At 40.3% G+C, this 21,820-nt stretch overlaps 1 protein-coding gene across 1 annotated transcript in view; it reads left to right on the plus strand.

Moving 5' to 3' along the window:
- si:dkey-89b17.4 (zinc finger protein 850) overlaps positions 1–20,489 on the plus strand; it is a 37,981-nt gene extending 17,492 nt beyond the window's left edge. The window contains exons 3-5 of the mRNA XM_034233985.1: positions 5,759–6,865; positions 7,964–8,826; positions 15,473–20,489. Coding sequence (XP_034089876.1) covers positions 5,759–6,865; positions 7,964–8,826; positions 15,473–15,891 — 2,389 coding nt within the window. The 3' untranslated portion in view covers positions 15,892–20,489. The remainder of the gene's footprint in view (positions 1–5,758; positions 6,866–7,963; positions 8,827–15,472) is intronic.
- The last annotated feature ends 1,331 nt before the right edge of the window (positions 20,490–21,820 follow it).

The raw sequence follows: 21,820 nt of genomic DNA on the forward strand, positions 1-21,820 counted from the left end.
TAAACCTTTGAAAATCTTGAAATCTTGAAAGGGATGTGCAAAATAGCCATAATATGCAGTCTTTAATTAACTATTAGTAGAGAATAACGAGTAATTAATATACTTTATTACTCGTTTCCATTCATGTCAATTGCAGATACATGTTTAGTCTTCTCAAGCACCAACTATCAAATATCTCTCCTGATTGTTGGCACTTGACAATCACCTTCCCTGAATTTGACTCAGGTGTAACTAAAGTCTGATTTAAGGGTTGTTTATATTTCACATCATTAATCAGAATCTGCAAAGTAACTCAAATAAGTGTAGTGGAGTAAAAATACCAGGTTGACCTCTGAATTGTAGTGGAGTAGAATTACAAAGTATCAATGAGCTGTCATGTGGGTATATATTAATGCTATATATTAATGCTGCGCATTATGGACAGCGATTTTCACCCATGTATTAATTATATGTTTTACATTTGATAACACCAATGTGTTTTAATACTGGCAACTTCTAATTGTGGGAAAAACGAAAACGTTCGGTAGAGACGTCCCATAGAACATTTTGCGAAACACAATAGTGTAGTGCAGGGGTGCCCACACTTTTTGGGCTGGTGAGCTACTTTTGAAATGACCAGCTCACCGAGGTCTACCAACCAAAAATAAAATCCCAAATTGCAAGGGTTGCTGAATAACACGTTTTATTTATACATGGGATAATAGGGCTGCAACAAACGACTAATTTGATAATCGATTAATCTATCGATTAATGAATCGACTATTCAGACTATTACTGTATGCCTTGCACAATTTCTCAAACCCTCTTGTTTAGCCATCAACTTTTAGATTTAGCTTGAGGTTGTTTTAGGCATGTGGAAACTAACAATGAAGACAATAAAGATGAATACGTGATTCAAAAATACATATATTATTAAATTAACAAATTGTGAACAAAACTAACATTGCTTTTTATTTAAATTAAATAAATAATATTTCACATCAAAAGAAACAACAATGTTTTAACAAATCGTATTAAATAATCTGATGACAGAACTGTAAACAGAATAGCTGAAACTTTAACAAAATAAAGAGTAACTCCGTTTCCTATAATCATTAACCCATGTTTGAATCATTGAGTTAACTGCGTGTGTTGCTGCTAGCATACATAACACCTGACGTGGAAACGTTACTCGTGTATGGGGCTACAGAGCTGCTAGAAAGACAGTCGAACCCGGTGCATTCCTCCGTCTGGATGTGGAGCACTTTTGCTAAATGTTTAGACACATTGCTCGTGTTACCGGCCTCACATGCTGAACTCTCTTGGCAAGGAGCATTGTCCACCTCAAGACGGGTAACATATAACCACACCTTGGAGCGCTTCTCTCCGCCATCTCCTCCGTGTGTTGCTGCTTGTAGCAGACGCGTGTGTGTAAACTGCCCCGCCCCCTCGCGCACAGACGGGGGAGAGAGATCTCGTCTCGATTGGAAAGATCGAAAATACACCGACATTTGTTTGTCTTTGTGCATGTTAGAAACGAGTTGGCGACACTAAGACTGCGAGATAATGTTTGTGTAGCAATAATACATGACCTTTCTCAACTCGCTACTCGGAGGGAAGTCGCTGTCATTTGCCTTGTGAACACTCCGATAATGCCTCTCCACGTTACCTTTCTTTGGCAGAGCGACGCTTGCTTTACAAATAAGGCAAATAACCTTTGAATGTGACATCACAAACAAATATTCTTCCTCCCATTCTGGGTGGAAGTGGTATGTCTTTAGCTTCTTGCTCGGTCCCGCACTCATTTTGTTGTTTGTCTCTTGTTTGTCTCTTTAACTTAATTTGAGTTTTCCCGGCACTTGACTGATTTTGTATCGCTTTGCATTCTGGGTTAACAGACTGGAAAGCGATAGGTCGCTTTTTCTGTCAATCAAGTAAACTCCTGAATTAAGTGGCAGGGAGGCCAAGGGAGGAGGGATCAAAACCTGTTTTGTCTATTTTAACGGAACAGGATTTTTTTTTTTATGAATGACTCGCGATCGACCAGCTTTGCCCCCGCGGTCGACCGGTCGCCCGCGGTCGACGTACTGGGCACCTCTGGTGTAGTGTGTAGTTCTGGGGGGCGTTTGATTCCAGTTTTGGATAGTCTGGCGTGGTTTCGTTCCATTTCAAACAGCTGTTTGACGCTCGGCGTAACCTTGGCGCACTGCCACTCCAACATCCAATCCCAGACCTTGAAGATTAATCACAGGGACTGTAGTCCTAAACGATAGCTGGGAATTATGGGTAGTGTAGTGTCTTCGGCAATCCTAAACTCAAAAATGTTGACAATCGAAATGATGCTCGAAATGTCCCTTATAGGCCTACGTCTGTTTCCGGTAGTGCTGGGGGGAAACGATTATTTTAAAAACGATTAATAGGGCGATTATTTGATCGATTAGCCGACTAATCTAGCGATTATTTTTCTGTTGTTCAATCCATAAAAAACGTAATGTAAAAAAAACGTAATGTAAAAACAAAAATTTTCACGATACTGTGTCTCAGGGGATCTTAATATTTAAGAACCTATTAATGTGTTATACCAGATTAACGGAAATAATCTCAGCTAATTGACGATACAAACCATGTTTACCAAAACAAAACACAAGTCTCATAAGAAGCATCTAAATGACCCCTGAGCGAAAAATGCTAACGGACATTGGCACAGAACTCAAGATAAAAGTACCCTTATTACTTATCGTAGCTGCACATACAATATATCCGATTAAAGCTGAGACTCCACAGATTATGTAGGTATCAGGGTTTCCGTTAGCCGGTAATTACCGGTTTTTAGCTGGTAAAATTGAATAAAAACCGGTAAATTCAAAACCTGCCGGTCAAAATGTCCGATGCTCCGATCGATCGGCCGATATTCACTGTTAATAGTTTGATCGGTGCTCTCTATGAAGGCCGATCAGGAGAGCTGGATCTGATCGATATGGACATAAACGCGAGTGAAGTATAACCGGACACGCGAGAGAGAGAGATCAGATCAGCTGCTGAGTCAGACCGAGACACGCAGCTCTGCATGATCACCTGAAGCCCCGCCCTCTGTTTAGCGAGCTGCAGGAGAAACTGACGGGCTGTCAGGAGAGGGAGAGGGGAAAAGAGAGGATCCGTTTCTCCCGTGTTATTATTCAAAGTTAATTTGAATAATGTACTTCATCTACTACAAGTAGTTTATTTGAATGTAATAATTATGTTGTTTGTTGTTTGCGGAATCATTTATTGAAAAATGAATCTGAATTTTTCCGATCTGTTACGATTATAAACTGAAGCAATATAAAAACGATCCCCATTAACTGAGTTTTAAACATCAGCATATCCGGTCCTAATCCGTAATTACCTGCTAACGGAAACTCTGCTACACAATTCTTATTATTATTATTGAAACATGACCGGTAAATTTCAAATTTGTCCGGTAAAATTAATTCTGTCCGGACATATGACCGGCGAGAAAAAATCCTGGCGGAAACCCTGGTAGGTATATAGTATCATCACTGAGTGATCCGGACTCGCGACAGGGGAAGCAAATACAGTCATCACAACACGTACCTTCACAGAGCTTCTAGGGAGATCGTCTCACCACCGTAGCTGTCAATCTGATCAAAAGACGTGTTCAATGGCATTAAAATGAGAAAAAACGAGGCTGAATCGGTTAATCCATAGGTTTTTAACGTCTATGTATAAAAAAATGATTGAATTTATAATCCATAATTCCATTTTATGTAAAAAATCGGAGAGCAAATGCTAGCTGCTAATGGTAGCCACCACAGCTAGCTGCTGCTTCTGCTAGGCTATGCAGCAGTCTCAGTGAGATATAAATATATAAATATCTTTGCGTTTTGGACTAACTTTAAAATATTCCCATGCTTTTGAAGACCGAGGGCGAGATGTTTTCGTTTGGGGGCTTCGTGCGCAATCCTGTGAGGAGGAGGTGGTAGCCGTTTCAGTCTCCATTGTGTTTGAAGTGCGATTGCGAACTGCTTGTTGCTTTGGGTGTGACCCACGTGTGTGTAGCGACGCGTGGACGCGGAAATATGTCGTCGACGATATTTTGAAGTCGTCGACGCGTCGCTACAGCACTAGTTTCCGGTTATTTTTATTTTGAAATTCAGTTCCTGACGAATGCCAAAAAAGCCCGAGATTATGGAATTAAACTAATAAATAAAAGCAAGGATAATTGTGTGTTATTGGTGAGTAAATAACAGTGTGCTATTTTGAAAAGAATAACAAATTAGAAGGAAATAAAAGATTGAAAAAATACGAGGCTCTGAGCCCAATTTATTTTCCTCACAGACGGCAACACTAAAGGTCTAAAATAAAGACCTAAATGAATATTTGGGATGTTCTTGCCTTTAGATTCTCCCAATAAGTCCAAGTACAGAGGGTGACTTTGTTGTGAAAAAACACATTTCCACCAAAAAAACTTTAGCAACCATGAATGTGTACACATTCATGAAGTAATCTTCGTCATAACTAGCAAACTAAACATCATGTACATGTACTGCACAAATAATCAGAAATGAATACTCATTACTCGCATAAAATGACATCAAAACGCATTTTAATGGCCAAATGAACCTTAAAATAGGCATTTTCCACCGAGAATAACACGAAGGTCGGCCATTGTTGTTGATCACGTGGTCTATGAAGGTCTATGGGACGCCCTGCCCGTAGAAGCCTGACGGTCAAGGGGTCCGTAGTCCGCAATGAAGGTCTATGGGACGCCCTGCCCGTAGAAGCCTGACGGTCAAGGGGTCCGCTGTACGTAATATAGCGACGGGGAGGGGCCGTGTGTGTGTGTGTGTGTGTGTGTGTGTGTGTGTGTGTGTGTGTGTGTGTGTGTGTGTGTGTGTGTGTGTGTGTGTGTGTGTGTGTGTGTGTGTGTGTGTGTGTGTGTGTGTGTGTGTGTGTGTGTGTGTGTGTGTGTGTGTGTGTGTGTGTGTGTGTGTGTGTGTGTGTGTGTGTGTGTGTGTGTGTGTGTGTGTGTGTGTGTGTGTGTGTGTGTGTGTGTGTGTGTGTGTGTGTGTGTGTGTGTGTGTGTGTGTGTGTGTGTGTGTGTGTGTGTGTTCGATATGCGCAACTCAAGGCATATGCTCGAACGGGAGCTGCCTGGACGCTGCAATCATGTTACGCGCACTATCCGTGCTGACTTCCGTACAATGTCTGCATAAAGTCAAGTGCTCGGCGCAGTTGTGGCGAAATGTCGCTCCTCTGTTTTCATTTAAACAGCTCCTTATATCTGTTAGCGCAGCTAGCTAGCACCAGATGCTAACAACAACAATGCACGTAAGGTCTCTCTCTCGCTCGCTCGATGCACACATACACACACCCTCCCGGTCCTCCCGATGGCCAGTCGGTGCCTGCCGGTGAGCGTGGAAGTGTGGTCTGCCACAAGCGGGCAGCAGGAGCGGGGCTGTCAATATCAGCTTGTAGATGGTATTTTAAAATCGATACGCTCTGAAACTACGGGGTGGTCGAGGAAAAAAAAAAATACACATGCGGTAATCGCGTTAAAATAATTAGTGGCGTTAATTTTTTTTTGCGTTATTAACGCGTTAACTTGACAGCCCTAGTTGCAAGTAAGTTGATCATAATAACATTATCCCCAAAGTATTTCTAATAAGGAATAGCCTTCCCAAGTGTCATGTTTAATACCACCATCCCCCCCTGATATTAGTCCTAGATTTTAATGTATTTACTGAGTTTTCTACATCTCTGCTCATCCTTGCTGCAGGCACAAGTGTGAAGAATGTGGAAAGGCTTTCAAGATCCAAAAGCAGCTGATCAACCACCTTCGTCTCCACGAGGAGCACCGAGCCAAAGGTCTTGTTCGGACTGGCCCCAACAGTTCTCGCTTCCAGCAGCCTGGGACATCTCAAATGCAGAATATGAGAGGAGAATCATCAAAGGCCCAGCCGATGGGCGTGAAATATAGCCAGCAAGGGTTCAAGAAGCCCTACTCTTCAGCTGGAACTTCAAGGCCCCAGAAGTTTGATCCATCTGAGACTGGACGTCGGCCTTTTTCATGCGAAGAATGTGGCAAGACATACCGACATGCAGGTAGCCTGGCCAATCACAAAAACCTTCACAAAATTGGGGAGTACCACTGCAACGTTTGCAACTCCACATACCCCAACAGGCTGGCAATGAAAAACCATCTACGTCTCCACTTTGCCCAGAAGAAGCACAACTGCCAAGAGTGCGGCAAGGGCTTCCGTACCCAGAGGCAGCTAGCTACCCACACTACAGCTGGCCTGTGCAAAGGGCCGCAGGGTCCCGGGGTCCAGATGGATTTTGAGTGCGATGGCTGCTGCGAAGGCTTTGCCACGGCCGATGAGCTTGCAGCCCACGACTGCCCGGCCCAGCACCTGCCTTCATCCTCCTCAAGCAACACCCCCAATATCAGCTTGGAGAGAAGTTCTGTGGATCTGGACTCTGACGAGAGACCCTACGCTTGTGACCTGTGCAGCTGTGCCTACAAACATGCAAGCTCATTGCTGAACCACAAGCACACCCACAAGACAGGCAACTTCCGTTGCAATTTCTGCGACAAGCCCTACACCAACTATATGGCCCTGCGCAACCATATGCGCATCCACACGCAGCGTAAGAAGCACATCTGCCACACGTGTGGGAAAGCCTTCCGGCTTGCCAGGTTCCTCCGAAACCACCAGAAGGTCCACGAGGAGGGTGCTACCCCCTTTGGCTGCCCCACCTGTGGGAAGAGTTTCCAGGGGAGATCCGGCCTGGCCAGGCACCGCTGCGGAGACAACCAGGTAGGCATGGAAATCAGGAAGAAGGCCACTGCGACCCCGGGAGAGGGCGAGGAGTGTCGGTACACGTGAGTTCTCGTCAGTTGTTTGTGATTATACAAAGTTGGCCCAAAAAATAGTGAAGATAAATTTAGGTCTCTACGTGTCTATTACAGGTATATGATCTCCAATCCGGCTTCCTTGGGACCATACGCGTGCCGGAATTCGGATTTTTCTGAAGTTTGGACAAATTGAATTAGTGGAGAGACCAGATAAGTCAACCCCGTTTGCTTTCAGTTAGCATATCACACACTTTAGTTTTTAAGGCTACCTTCATGTTTAGATGTTTTAATTTCATGCTTTGCTTTACTTAGCCAACCTTAACACAGATTTGCTTTTTAAGTATTTTGTGTGTAGCATATTAGCAACATTTTTAGTATTGATGTTTGTTCCTTGCTCTTGTAATGATTTTGATTGTAGTCTTTGATTTGTTTGTTTGTTTTCTTTAGGTAGTCTAATAATACTGGCCAGTTATTAGACTAGAACATGGAGTTTTTGATGGGACACTTGCATTTTGATGTCTGGCAAATAAAAGTCAGAGGATAGATTAGGAAGTATTTGGAGCTAGCTGCACTGCACACGTCAGCGGTTATTCTTACATCTTTCGTTATTACAGGCAGACATGGTAGAGGTTCTTTGGCATTTTTGATGGATCTTTTATCATTATATACAGAAAAGAGTGATTACCCAAAAGACGGCTGTGACAGAAGGTTTATTAAATTGTTCCCATATGTGAAAGAAGCTTGCGTCCATTTGTGCAGTGCAGGGAGCAGCAGATACTTCCCAGTCCCCCACATGAATCCCAGTTGTTTGTCCATAGTTGTTTGTCCATGCCCCTCCCTCCCTCCCTATCATCTGTGTAGAAATCATAACTTTAAATGGTACACCACTTTGTAGTAGTCTTCTTTCTTTGAAAGCTTTAAGCCGGATTTCAGATCATATACCTGTATGAACAACATCTTAGATGATGGGTTGTCAAAATATTTCAATAATTCTAAGAAAAAGTGGTAACCAGAGTTAAATTTGGATAGAATTTTGTAAGCGGACTATTATTTTCAGTTTCTAATCTCCCTTTTCTCTTACCCTCTGTCCCATCCCCATGTTTGTCCTAATTTGTCTCTGCACAGGTGTGATCAATGCGGACGCTCCTACCGCCACGCCAGCTCCCTCCTCAACCACAAGAACACCCACACAGTCGGCATCTATCACTGCGCCGTGTGCCTCAAGACCTACTCCAACCTGCTTGCCCTGAAGAACCACCGTCGTATCCACTCAGAGATACGGCGCCACAAATGCCACGACTGCGGAAAGGCATTCCGCGTTTCCTCCCAGCTCCACAACCATCGACGCGTCCACCAAAAGCAGCGGGAGCTCACCTGCCGGTCCTGCCAAAGATCCTTCCCCACGCAGGCCAGCTTCAGCCTCCACATGGAGATCACCCATGGCCAGACGCCGCAGCCCCGTCAGCCCAGACCCCAGCAGCCTCTGCCGGGGGGCTCCAAGGAGCTGGGCTGGGGGTCAGGCCTGGACCTCACGTTGATGCAAGAGCAAGGACTGCACCCTAGCAGCATTGCCAAAGCCCGCAGCCGTGGTGGTCACAGCGAGGTCCTCAAGCCCCACGTCTGCGATCAGTGTGGCCGCTCTTACCGCCACGCCAGCTCCCTACTCAACCACAAGAACAGCCACAAGACTGGGACCTACTTCTGCAACTCCTGCCAGAAGGAGTTCCCCAACCTGATGTCCCTCAAGAACCACCGCCGGATCCACACCGAGCCCAAACGCTACCAGTGTCCCGACTGCGGGAAGTCCTTCCGTGTCTCCACCCAACTCATCTGCCACCGCCGCATCCACACCAAGGAGAAGCCGTTCTCCTGCCAGCAGTGCGACAAGCACTTCTCCTCCAAGTCCAACCTGAGGCACCACATGAAGGTGCACTGGAACGGATCCACGGCGCCCCCTCCCATGGCCATGGGTGCGCCCAACTTCCTGGGTATGCCCGGCGGCCCCTTCATATAATATGGGATCAGGGAAGGATGGGAGTCAGGGCGGGGCGGGCGGGGGATGGGGTAGCAGGTGCTTTGAAGTCACATGCCAAGGTTTTTTCCATGTGCAGCCGTAGTGTGTGTGTGCGTGTGTGTGTGTGTGAAGGACAGGTCCTGCATGACTGAACATACACGTAAAGCAGAGCGCAAAATGGACGCTTGTGCGCACACACACAGAGAACTCAAAACGGAGGACATGCACACACTCGTTTCTAACCTTTCTTGCGCCAATGCTTCCTTGGCGGATGCTCCCACAAGGCCCTGTTTGTAGAACTGTCCCACGCAGACTGACAGACATGATGTAGTTTCATAGACTTTACTACACCTGCCTTACTCCCGCCTGCATGTTGCCCCATACTGCCTGGGGAGGGGTTTAACCTTTCTCCGGAGCACCTGCAGGGACTTTTCTGAAAGCCCAGCTCGTAGAGACTGACGAGTCCTGTGTTTGTGACTGTTGAGGAAGTCTGATGCGTGCTCATTTCAACCCCAGGAGCTCATTGGTCCTGTGTTTGCTGTTTCTCTGTTTCCCGCCTCCATCCCTGTTCTGACGATGTTCATAGTAAGTTTTGCGTGGCCTTTGTCACAGCGTTTTTAAAACCATATTCAGACGGAGTCTGTCTACACAGTGTTTTTATTTAAGACCAACATGTAGGTAAAGTGGAGACTTTTGGTTTGTTTTTGCTTTTTTTTGTACCTGGATGGTTTTGACGAGAGGAAACAATGACTTGTGGGAGCTTTTAGGACCAGTAGATTGAATGGTTGGGTTTAAACGTGTGTTTTTGTGTGTGTTTAGCACCAAGATGAGCTTCTTAACTTTGTAACTTCCTAAAGCCTTGTTCCCACTAACAGATCCAGCAGCAGCAGCAGTGTGTCACACCTTTTTAGTCTAAAACCCGCAGGCGTGTTCAGCGGTAAACGGGTCATTTTAAAAATACTGTATGTCAATAGCACACAAGATTATTTCCTGTCCAACACATTTTCATTATTGTCAATTTAGTTGGAAAGTAAAGTTTTACAGATGTTTTTTTTGTTTTAAATCAAATATATTTGATTTGACAGCCCTATTGAAGAGGAAGGGTGATTTGGTTGAAAGCCCCAGAAAAGGGCTAGTAAGCCCACCCCTAAGTGGGGATATTTTTGCCCAAATCTTTTGAAGTTCAAGAATAAACACTGAGGCATGATTGGGTTGGTTTGTTCACTTATGGTTTGCTTGTTAAAGTTGAATCGTAGAGAACTGTCAAACTGTTAACCAACGATTGGTTTGTTTTATACCTCGGAAAATGTCGGAAAACTCCTACAAAACAATCAGTCCATCTGCTTTTGACGTTAAGAAAGTAAGTGGACCCTGAGTTTGGATAGTTTCAGTAATGCATTTTAAGTCCTTGTGTTAGATCTACATTTACGAACAAATGTTAACGTTTAATGTGTCATTTTATTTTTTATCGTATTGGTTCTCTAGTGTTGCCTTCAACTACAAAGTTCATAAGAGCTACGAGTTTCTGCTTAGTAAATGAGGTTTGAATTATGCGGAACAAAAATTAATACAATTATTTAAGACCCTACAAAACATAGAACAATATTTTGGCTGTTCTTTTTTTTTTAACAAGCAAATATTTTCAGTCCACACGTTTTCTTCTTTCACTTTTGCATTAAAACTATAATGATCGCGTTTCTTACCTCACGCTCGCTGTGTGTGAATCTGTGTGTGAACGTGGCTGCAGGTTTACAGAACAAAGGAAAGAAAGTAAAACACACAAATTGACGGTGTATATTGTCGGGCCTGTATTGTAATCGTGCTTTCTGTATTATCTGCGGGAACTCTTTTGTAAGAAGGAAAAAGACGACAGATCATTGTAATAATGCATTTATTTATATTATTATTATTATTATTAACACTTGTAATGGCCGGCGCTAGTCTTTAGGATGTGTGAGTTTAGAGCTGTGTTGATGTAAACCCCCCCCCATCTCTCTTACCCACAATCCCCTCTGTTCAGTGGAGAAGATTTAAACACTATGTGTAAACAATGGAAAGTGTTTTCTTGCCTTTTACCAAGTAATGTTGTGACGGTGGAGACTTCCCATCATCCATCTCTTCCATATTTATCTCTCCCTCTCCACCTACTTCCTGTTTCACAAAAATCAAGCTCACATGGCAAAGGGACGCCTTAGTGATTCTCCTCCATCATTTGAACCTTTTTTATGATAACCTCTTGTATTTATTGGTGTTTTTATTTTATTTTTCTCCTTTTTGTATTTAATTGCATTATTTGGAAAGCCTCTGTGTGCGGTTTTTTTTTTTTAAAGAACACAACTTGTCAGCCTATTCAGGAGCACTGGTGCTAGTTAAAAAAAAAAAAAAAGTTAAAAGCCGTGCAGTGACCGTCAAGTGCTGTAGGAGTCGATGTGATCTAGAAACACAGAAATTATAATAACTGTACATTTTCACATCTTCCTGTTCTGAGTGGACCCATTTCAGCTAGTTTTAGAGAGAAGAAGAAGAAAAAATATTTGCTTTGGAACAACTATAACTAGGGATGCTCCGATCGCCAATTTTGGGGCCGATCGCCGGAATCAGTATCGGCTGATACCGATCCAATCGAGTGGGCGGGGCCTATGGGGATCTTCCATTTAAAGTGATGTTTAAAACTCAGTTAATGGGGCTCATTCACTGGAGCTTCCACAAACAACAACCAACATAATTATTACATTCAAATGAAGTACATTATTCAAGTGCTCTCTTTTCCTCTCCCCGCTCTCCCTCCCCTGACAGCCCGTCAGTATCCGTCTCATCTCACTGATCCAGTAATGAGTGACCCGACAGTGAAGAATAAACATATTTATAACTAGTTTAGCTTGTTCCAGAGGTAGATAAAATAGCCAAGTGTGTTAGGTCTAATTCTTAGTGTGTGTTTCGCTCCGCTCACCGGTCCGGCGGGCGGAGATGCAGGATTTCTGCTTCACACACGTGGCATTCCGCTATTTTACTGTCTTTTTCGGACACCTTAAAATACTGCCAGACCGGTGAAGCCATTTTGGCGAGCTTGTTTTGCCGCGCACAGAGAAAAGTGTCATGTATTTTACGTCATGTGATCGGCTCTCCCGATCGGCATTTATAGAGCACCGATCGATCGGCAAAGAGTGAATATCGGCCGATCGATCTGAGCATCCCTAACTATAACCCACTTTTTTGTTTTCATGCATATATATGTAATGCTTACTATACACTTTTATAAACTATGTTTTGATAATTCATTTCTTAACAGAAAAAAGTTGTCCATATACTATAACCCTTACTGCTGAGTACTGAAAATAAATAGTTGAAAAGCCAAGCGGGCGTCATCGTGTTCAATAGTTCTGCTAAACACAGGTTAATGTTAGGAACACTTTATATAGCCTGCTTTCCATACCGAAATATTTCATTTACATTTTAAACCTTAGACTTCATACAGAGTTTTAAAACTGTTTTCTAATATTAATATGGATGTTATGATTATAAAAACGGTACCAATCTGCATTGCTCTCGATATATGGTGGAAATAAAATACAACAGTTATCATTTATAGTTGATCTCAGCACTGACTCAACACCAAATACAAAAAGCCAAACTCTGAAACCGTTTGCCTTGTTTTGATATTCTATTGTTTATTGTTAAACCTGAAATTACGGGGGCTGACAGATGTAAATGCGTAACAACGGCCCAAAGTATTTCCATTGGGAGAAACGGGCTACATTCATAAAAAAAACAATATGGAAATACAAAAACACAAATGTGCCAAAACACATACAAATTAAGAAACACCTTCACCAACTGGACTAGATGCACAGCCTTTTTTAAACACTGCAATTTAAAGGGGACCTATCATGCAAAATGCACTTTTGTACGTATTTTATACATGAATATGTGTCCCCGGTGTGTCAGGGAACTCACCGAGTGTCAGAAAACTCAACCCTCTCTCTTTTCCTCCATACTCAAATCTCTAAAAACGGGGCTGCAACGGATCTGATACAGACTGATCCCGATTTGAAAGTTCTCTGACGTCAGGAACGAGGAGCTCCGCCTATATGGCCAACTCTCCACCTATCAGGAGGAGACGGCCATTGCCGTTCGAAAGGGCCGGAGACGCTGTAGTACATATGCCAGGCCTGTAGGTGGCGCTGTAGTCTGCCACAAAAGCAGCGAAGAAGACTTCTCACAGATTCAGCCCTTGCAAAAACAGGGCTAAAAAATAGCAAATAGAGCGAAATGAGGCATGGCTAAAATGCATGATCTGTTTGGTATTTTGAAAAAAAAACTTTGCAGACATGTTTTATATAGGTATGGCCCTACAATATATTATTCAAATATAGCATGATAGGTCCACTTTAAATAAACACTGCAAGAAGCTTAAAGCACAACAGAAATGGGGACACTTTAAGTGATGCACACAGCTGGTACCGGAGCACATGTTGACGGTAGAGGAGGATAAAGTTGGCCAAATGTTAGTGTGGGCAGTTAGTCTGTTTCATAACTCAGTATTGTCAGTATTTGTGAAATGACTATAATAACTTTATAATCACCGAACGTCAACAATTCTCCGGTCCCTGCTGTCTGCGTCACTTTCATACAAACTATTAGAATGATCAAATCCTGTCAATGGGAAAATTACCAGTTAAAATGGTATTAAATTTGACTTTGTTACGTTAAAGGGGTTTATATTATACATATATTTAATATTAGAGGGAAATATTCTGTTTCTCTTTCTGTATTTGGTACGTGCGGGAATACATTTTATTATTTATTTCTACCACAAATGGTAACTTTGTACATTTTTGGAAATCAGAACCAAAATGTGTTATTTATAAAATGTTTCTCTTTTTTTAAAGAAATGTAGTTTCTTTATTGAGATTTCAAAATAATAATTTTAAAGATGCCCATAATCACTTTCTGATGTTTTATAAGGAATTAACATCACTGTTTCCAGCAGAAAGCAGTGATATGTTTCTGAACCAAACTCCATCCTCTCTGTGCATGTTTTCATTGTGTCACAGGGGCTTTTTGGGATTAAAGTCTGTGTTTGAGAAAGGCGTGAACATGTTCAATTATCAACAGCTAATTATAAATGTTTATATTCAACAAAAGAAACAAAACAAAAAAGCAGATCCAACTGCTGCTGGCACAAAGTGATGTTGCTAATTTGATTTTTTGTTTTGTTTAACGTGCTGATCCTTTGGATTATGTAATGTGGAGTGTGTAATGTGATTGGAATAACCCTTTATGGTCGGACAATGAATGAATCCTTTCGTCACGCAGCTCAGATCCACTAAAGAAAACAAATAATGTGTTCGTATTAACGGGAACGTTCATTAATGTTCAACAAGCCAAAGTCTTTGTTTTTGTTTAAGTCAAAAAATAATTGAATAATAAAGAAAAATACCACATCGTAAAAATGTATATTAAAATATGCTGAAAAAGTTATAGTATAGTATGTCGAAATATCTTTAAAAACGTTTAGGTATAAAAAAAATCATAGTGTACTGTGTTGAAAATATCCGGAAAAAAGTACAGTACTATATCGTAAAAAATATAAAACAGTAATACTTTATTATTTAAAAAATATTTTTAAAAAGTCATGGTATAGTATGTCAAAAATATATCGTATTTTAGTATGTCAAAAATAGGAAAACATTTCATATTAAGTGTGTAAAAAAGGAGTCCTAGTATAGTATGTCAAAAATAATGTGAAATACAAATAATAGGACAGTATGTCATAGTTTAATATGTGGAAAAATATGAACAGACTAGAAATATTTTTTTAAGTACATAAAAAGTCACAGCATAGTAAGTCGTAGAAAGTCCCAAAAAGTCCTAGTATATATATCATGTCATAACAAAATATTATTCTATTATATTCCAAAAATATAAGAATTACATTTGAAAAAGTATAGTTTGTCATAATAAATTGCACAAAAACAAATTCTTAGTATAGTAAGTCATAAAAAAGGCAAAGAAAGGTATATTGAACATACATTGAATAGAAAAGTCATTTAAAGTCCTAGAATAGTATTTGGTAAACAACAGCGTAGCATAACAGCATAGTAATAGTATAGTATGTCATGAAAAATGTCACATAATAGCATGTTGTAAAAAAGTCATAGCATAGAACGTTGTTAAAATACTCCGTAAACTCTGTTCAGTTGTTGAAGAAAAGTCATAGTATGCCATATAAAATATAATTGAAATTCACAGTACATAGATTAGTATCTTGTACCAAAGTCATAGTATATTAGGTCATGCGAACGGTCTTAAAAGAGTCCTAGAATAGTAAGTTCATAAAAGAGTAGAATATCTTATTAAAATAGTGAATAAAAAAAGTCATAGCACACTAAATTGTGAAATAGGTTATAGATATATATATTTAAAAACAAATTAAACAAATGTAACTACTGTGTGTCATAAAAAATGTAAAAGTCATAATAAAAAGTCATAGTAGCCTATAGTTTAAAAAAAAGAATTAGAGTTGGTAATCTGAACTAAATCTTTAAACACCGAAGACCTTTGGGGTTCGGTGGTTTTTTATAGTCTGATACTAAAGTCCCCTGTCTGTGTCCTCTCAGATCTGAGTCCGGTGGGTTCCTCCTCCCGGACCTTCACCTGCAATCAGTGTGGCCGCTCTTACCGCCACGCCAGCTCCCTACTCAACCACAAGAACAGCCACAAGACCGGGACCTACTTCTGCAACACCTGCCAGAAGGAGTTCCCCAACCTGATGTCCCTCAAGAACCACGGCCGGATCCACACCGAGCCCAAACGCTACCAGTGTCCCGACTGTGGGAAGTCCTTCCGCGTGTCCACGGCGCTCGTCTGCCACTGTCGCATCCACACCAAGGAGAAGCCGTTCTCCTGCCAGCAGTGCGACAAGCTCTTCTCGTCTCGGGCAAACCTGCGGCACCACATGAAGGTGCACTGGAGGGGGCCGCAGCTGTCCCGTAGGCCATCCGCCTTCCTCAGCGTCCCCTCCAGACCGTTCATCTAGACCTCCAATACATTGAGGGAAACACATTTAAAACTTCTAAATATCGTGCTGCAGGAATGAGTCCTAAATCCCTAACATTAGTTAGCATTTTAGCACTAGCTATTCCCTCGTCCGGAAGTCAATGGTTTGTTGAATGAGTTTTTGTTTAGAGGTTGAAATAAGGTCTGTGGTTAACAGACTTTCAGGTTTTGTTCTGCAACATAAAATACATCAGTAAATAACCCACTGGTGAATGCCTGAAGCTTCAAGGTTTTTTGAAAACCGTGTTTCCTAAATGAGATTACTAAAGGCCATCATGCCAAACATAAGCTAACTTTAGTTTAGCGATGTCGACATAAAGTCATGTGACCAGCTCTTAGTTTGTTAACGCTAACTTTTTCTTCCGGATATTCCAATTGACAGTTGTGTCAATTTGTAAAGATATTCTGCTGAACAAAACCTGTAAAGTATCAATACATTCTGCAATAATCTAAAATCCAATAGAATAATCTCATTGGCTTTTTGGGGAGGGAACCAGGGAGATGCTCATTTCATCCCACCACCACTCTGTCAATATCTCTATATGACTTAAATATTTCACCAAATACATTTTGAGGAGGCAACTCCGACTCCCAGAATGTATTTCCCGAACACACAGCCAACAGAACTCCTGGCAGCAAGCTAACTTAAAATAAATATATAAAACTGAATCAACGACATCAATTTACAAATTCTGTTTTGGAAAAAATGAAGCCCAGACTTTGAGTTGTATCCAAAACCCACCAACCCACCATTGGCCAAAAATGTTGCAGTTGTTTACCACCATCGTGGAGAGGAGGCTAAAGATGGAATAACAGAAGTATGAAATATTTCGGAAGATCTCCTTAAACAATCAGCAGCTTAACGCAAAACTCTGCGATGTAAAAACTGTGATTACACGAGAGAGAAACAATGCTGTGTTCAGGAGCTTCAGATAAAAGATTCCGACCTTTGTGATGTGTTCAGGTGCAATACTCTCGTTAACTTCGCACAAACTTTGAAGTAGAAGTGGAGGAACTGCAACATCACCATGGACAAACACAAGCACATTCAGTGTTTTTTCATACTGCAGACGATAAAGAAAATGTACGGAAGCTCTGAGAGGCAAGTGAGGACAAAAGAAATCTGGTGATACAATTTCTATATCTGACCTAAATAGATTTCTCTTATTTTATGAGTTGAAAACAGCTGAATGACAAAAGTGTGTGAATATGTTTTCATCTTTAAAACAGGTCGATTTTTTGGTTGATGTATTTTCGCCTTTGAGTAATTCAAATAAAACCTGGGACATTGTGGTTAGATTTAAAGAAAAATCAAAGAAAATTCACAAAGTTCCTAAAGTTATTGTGAGTGTATTAATTAAAAATTTACATTTTTTGTGAGGGTCTTTGTTATTGTAAAAAAGGCCAATGTGCACAAAAATTATTTTTTAAAATATATCTCAAAAAAGCATTTATGTTTTCTTCCAGTATAGTTACAGAGTTACATTTTAAACATAATTTATTTTTCTTTTATACATTTTTTTTTTTTATAACCGCAATGTTCCTGGTTCGATTCCAGCCGTGGGACACGTCACACCCCATGTTTTTTTCACTTTTTCGACACTGATAACTGTCAAGCAAAGGCGAAGTTCTCCCAAAAATGTATCTGTGACCTGTTGAAGACGTAAAGCAGAAAGAAATATTGAGATGGCTTCAGGTACAGCTATTAAAATGAACTGACATTTCCACCTTAAGGGATTTAAAGTGGTTCGACTCCACTGTGGAGCGTTTGAGGGCCATCAGAGTCGAGAGCGTTTGGTTCTTCGTAGAGATTTTTTGTTTCACAATGTGACGTCTGATTTTAACATCAAGCATGGCAGTTCATTAATGCCACGTGGAGACAAATCTACCACATACGTTTATTTTATTTTTAATATTTCATTACATAAGGAATTTAATAGTTCTGACCTAGAAAAGAACATTTGTATAAATACCTCTTCATATTTTTTATTCAATCTTATTTAGTGTAAAAACGATTGAACATCAAACACTTTGAAGAAAACTCCCATGTGAATACATTACATGACATGTCACTTGTTAGACGCTTTTATCCAAAGCGACTTACATACTCAATACTGTGGACAATCCCCACAGGAGCAATTTGGGGTGAAGTGTCTCAGGGACACAACGACATGCTGACTGCAGTGGGGTTTGAACCTGTGACCCCTGATCCGAACACCATCGCACAACCCACTGCACCACACGCCTCCCCGCCTGTGTAAATAAACAGCAATAACACTATCCCTTGTGAGTAAAAAAGATTTAGAAGAAAATATTTAATTTATAGGAAACAAAACAATACATTAATAAAGAAAATGTAAAATCACATATAATGAAAGTATTAAAAAAAGACTTTCAAATCACAAAGTTTCTACATGAAGGTTTCGCATAGTTGTACAAATCTTTATTATGAGATAGTAAGTCCTAATATCTCATAATTTGGAAAAAAATGTTATTAAGAGGGGAGCGCTTACACTTTTTAGTTGGTAGATTTTTCTTCCATGTTTTCTCTGAATGTGAGCTTGTTGGATTTCTGTCACGGACAAAGCGGATGTCGGGAGCCATTTTGTTTTTGTCTGCAGGAAATCAGCGAGTCGCTTGTCCACCAGCAAAACTAAAAACACTCATTTATATTTCTGTATTTTCTGATAACTCATAGTTAAGGTTTTTAGAAAGTGGTGGTAGCTAGCTGCAGCTCCTTTCTTTTTGCTTTTGTAAAATCATCCATCAATGCATAGTCAAGGGTTACGTGCGTAAATTAGGCCCTATACTATGGAAGCCTATATATGCCACAATTATGAAATACTTTACTCAACACCTTTTTTTGTTAGACTTGGGGTTTTTGTATTTAATGTTCCCTGTTTTATTTTTAAATGTATTTTCTCTTTGTGTCTCTTCCAGTTTTACTTCCTGTGTTTCCACGCCTGTGCCTGATTGTGTTCACCTGCTGCCCCTGTGTCCCCCCACCCTCCAGCTGTGTGTTGTCTCTGTGATTAGGCTTGTATGTATTTTGGTTTGTCTTCCCTTGTGTTCTTTGTTATATCGTTGTCTATGTTCCTGCCTGTTTCCCCAAGTTGCTGTCTGCGTTTCTGCTCCTGTTTCTCATGCCCTCTGGTTTCTACTTGTTTATTTTGTTCTTCGTTTTTGTTGTTTTGTTTTACCTGGTCCGTGGCCTGTACTACGAAGCCAGTTCAACAGACCCTGGATATCTTTGAGTTATCTGGCTTAACTAACCATAACAAACAAGATCTCGCTAAGCGGTCCTACGATGCTGGTTATCAACTCAGTAACTCAACCCAGGGTTTCTCTGTCCGGCTGAGAGCGCGTTCACGTGAAAGAGGCGGGGTTAGCAACATTTGACCAATCACAAACATGGACAAGTCTACTGACAGTGCATTGACATACTTCATGATTGAATAGTAAACTATCATGTTAGACAAATATGAAGAAGTTAAACTTTAAACATCCATGACTTAAACACTTAATCCAGGATAAAAGCCACATAGTTGCACCTGCAAGGTGAATACAGAACAGCGCTTCGTCAACTTAATGTGTTGCTTAAAATAATACTTCTGCCTACAGTATGTGTCACTGTAAGTGTTGCACAGCCAGATACGGCTCGAGAAGCTGACTCAGATAAGGAAGTATGTGATATGATGTGATTGACGATGTGATATGAATGTGGCGGACTGTAATGTTACTTTGATCCGGTTACTTATGTTGTGGCAGATATTTAAGCTTTCTTAACGATAATGTAATAATAGTGAGATTGCTCAGAAGATGGGAGGTGATATTCTATTCATTCATAGAATGTATTTCCTCTATCCTGTAATATGACTTGATAGCTTAAAACTCCGCACAATGAGCTCTGATTGGTCAGCAGGCAAAGCTTTCACTGAGTTGATCTCTTAACTGGAACATAATCTTCTCCGGAGCAGGTTAGGTGTTCAGCATAAGTTAACTTGGAGATCTACCCCAGTAAGAAGTGAACCAGCGTCGTAGGCCCGAAAACCCAGAATTAACCCTGAAGTTACCTCGCTAACCGCAAATCCTGCTTCGTAGTACAGGCCACTGGTCCCCCTCTTTGTATCGGGTTTTTAGCAAAGCCTTTTGTTTGAACTTTATTACCAGCTTCCTGTGTTTTACTGTGTTTTGGTACTATCTGCTAGTTAATCCCTTACAGTACTAAAAAAGGAAACCAAAAAACCCCAAATCATGACATATTTTTACTTTTGTAAATGTTTCTAATAACAGAGGGTTTGGGGGTAACATGTACTTTTTCTTATCAGAAATTATAAAGATTGAATGGTTTGTGACTCATTCAGAAAAAAAGTGAATTCAAGCAATTGTCAAGTGAATTTGAAACCTTTTAAATGGCACAAAAAAAGAAATGTGAATTAGGCATGTTGCTCCACGTCATGCAACGTATTCCAGATTTAAAAAAATGTAAGGTGTTTTTTTATACAGCAACGCGTCTTAGTATCCGCTCATTACATAAATACTGTCCTTTCAAAATAAACCTCCATCTTCTACATCGCACAGTTGAGGAAGTTTTGTTGAATTTCTCTTCTTTTTCACAGCTTTCTAATGCGATACTTTAAAAAGGGCAAAATCTTTTGAATGGAAGCACGGCTATTTTGGCGGCCATTTTGTGTCCCTTCCTCAAACTACATTTTCGAGTGTCAGAGAGATTAGAGAGACGTTTTCACTTAATTGTGACCTTGTTTCTCATAATTTATATTATGAGAAAATTATTTCATGATTAAAAGATTTTCGTATTGTAATTATGAATCTGTTTTGTTATAAACATTGAAAAAACAAAGATCTCATAATAATGATAAAACCTCATCATTACCAATACACAGGTTTTTTAATAATGAAAATAATGTATTATAATAATTAGATATAGATCTTCAATATGAAAAATAAAGGAAAATATATATGAATATTTTTCAGTATAAGTTTCAAAGTCACAATCAGGAGAACACGTCTCATAGTTTTGCTCTTTGCTGATTATGAAGAGGTACAATGCTGTTCAAACGGTTCACATGTGAATTTAAGAAAAAAGTTTTCCTCGTTGACACAATGTTTTTTGACTGAGAGGAAATATTGATTTGTTTAGAATAGATGAATCTGCAGACAGATCAGCGCAGTAGAAAGTGTAGCAGAAAGCTGTTGGTGTATCGTCAGTGAATTATAACCTCTGTATGACTTTTATATACAAAACAACTGTAGATTATCTTTATTTCTATTATTATAACAAGCGAGTGTTGAGATAAAAGGTTTCATCACTTTTTCATTTTCTTCTTCTTGGTATTTACTATATGTCCTCTACAGTTTTTAATAAAATCCTGCACACAAACTGTAGTCAAACTGTCAAGTAAATCTTTTGTTAATGTTGCAAAAAAGGAAATGAAATTAGCCATGTTGCTATACCTTTTGCAACATGTTTGGTTAGAATACGTACACATTTTTTGTTTTTCATGCGTTTTCCTACGAATATACAGAAACACGTCTTAGTTTCTGCTCGTTATATATAGACTGTCCTTTCAAAATAAATGTCTGTCTAAACCACTCGTTTAGGGTAAGAAAAGTTTGTATTTTGCGTTGAAATAACATCAGAAGTGGCGCTACTTCATTATGTAAGTTACACATCGGGCGACTAAACTATGTTCACACATTTGAAGAAGTTTTGTTTAATTTTCCTGCCATTTCCATACAGCTAATGCAGAATTTAAAAAAGTGCAGAACAATGTTAATTGAAACATTTTCTGGCAGCCATTTTGTGTCCCTTCCTCAAACTTCATTTGTGAGACCAGGAAAAGTTTGTGTTTTGGGTAAAATAACTTGCAAAGTGATGCTAATTATCT

Source organism: Gymnodraco acuticeps, unplaced genomic scaffold (genome assembly GCF_902827175.1).
Source record: "Gymnodraco acuticeps unplaced genomic scaffold, fGymAcu1.1, whole genome shotgun sequence".
Classification (NCBI taxonomy): Eukaryota; Metazoa; Chordata; class Actinopteri; order Perciformes; family Bathydraconidae; genus Gymnodraco; species Gymnodraco acuticeps.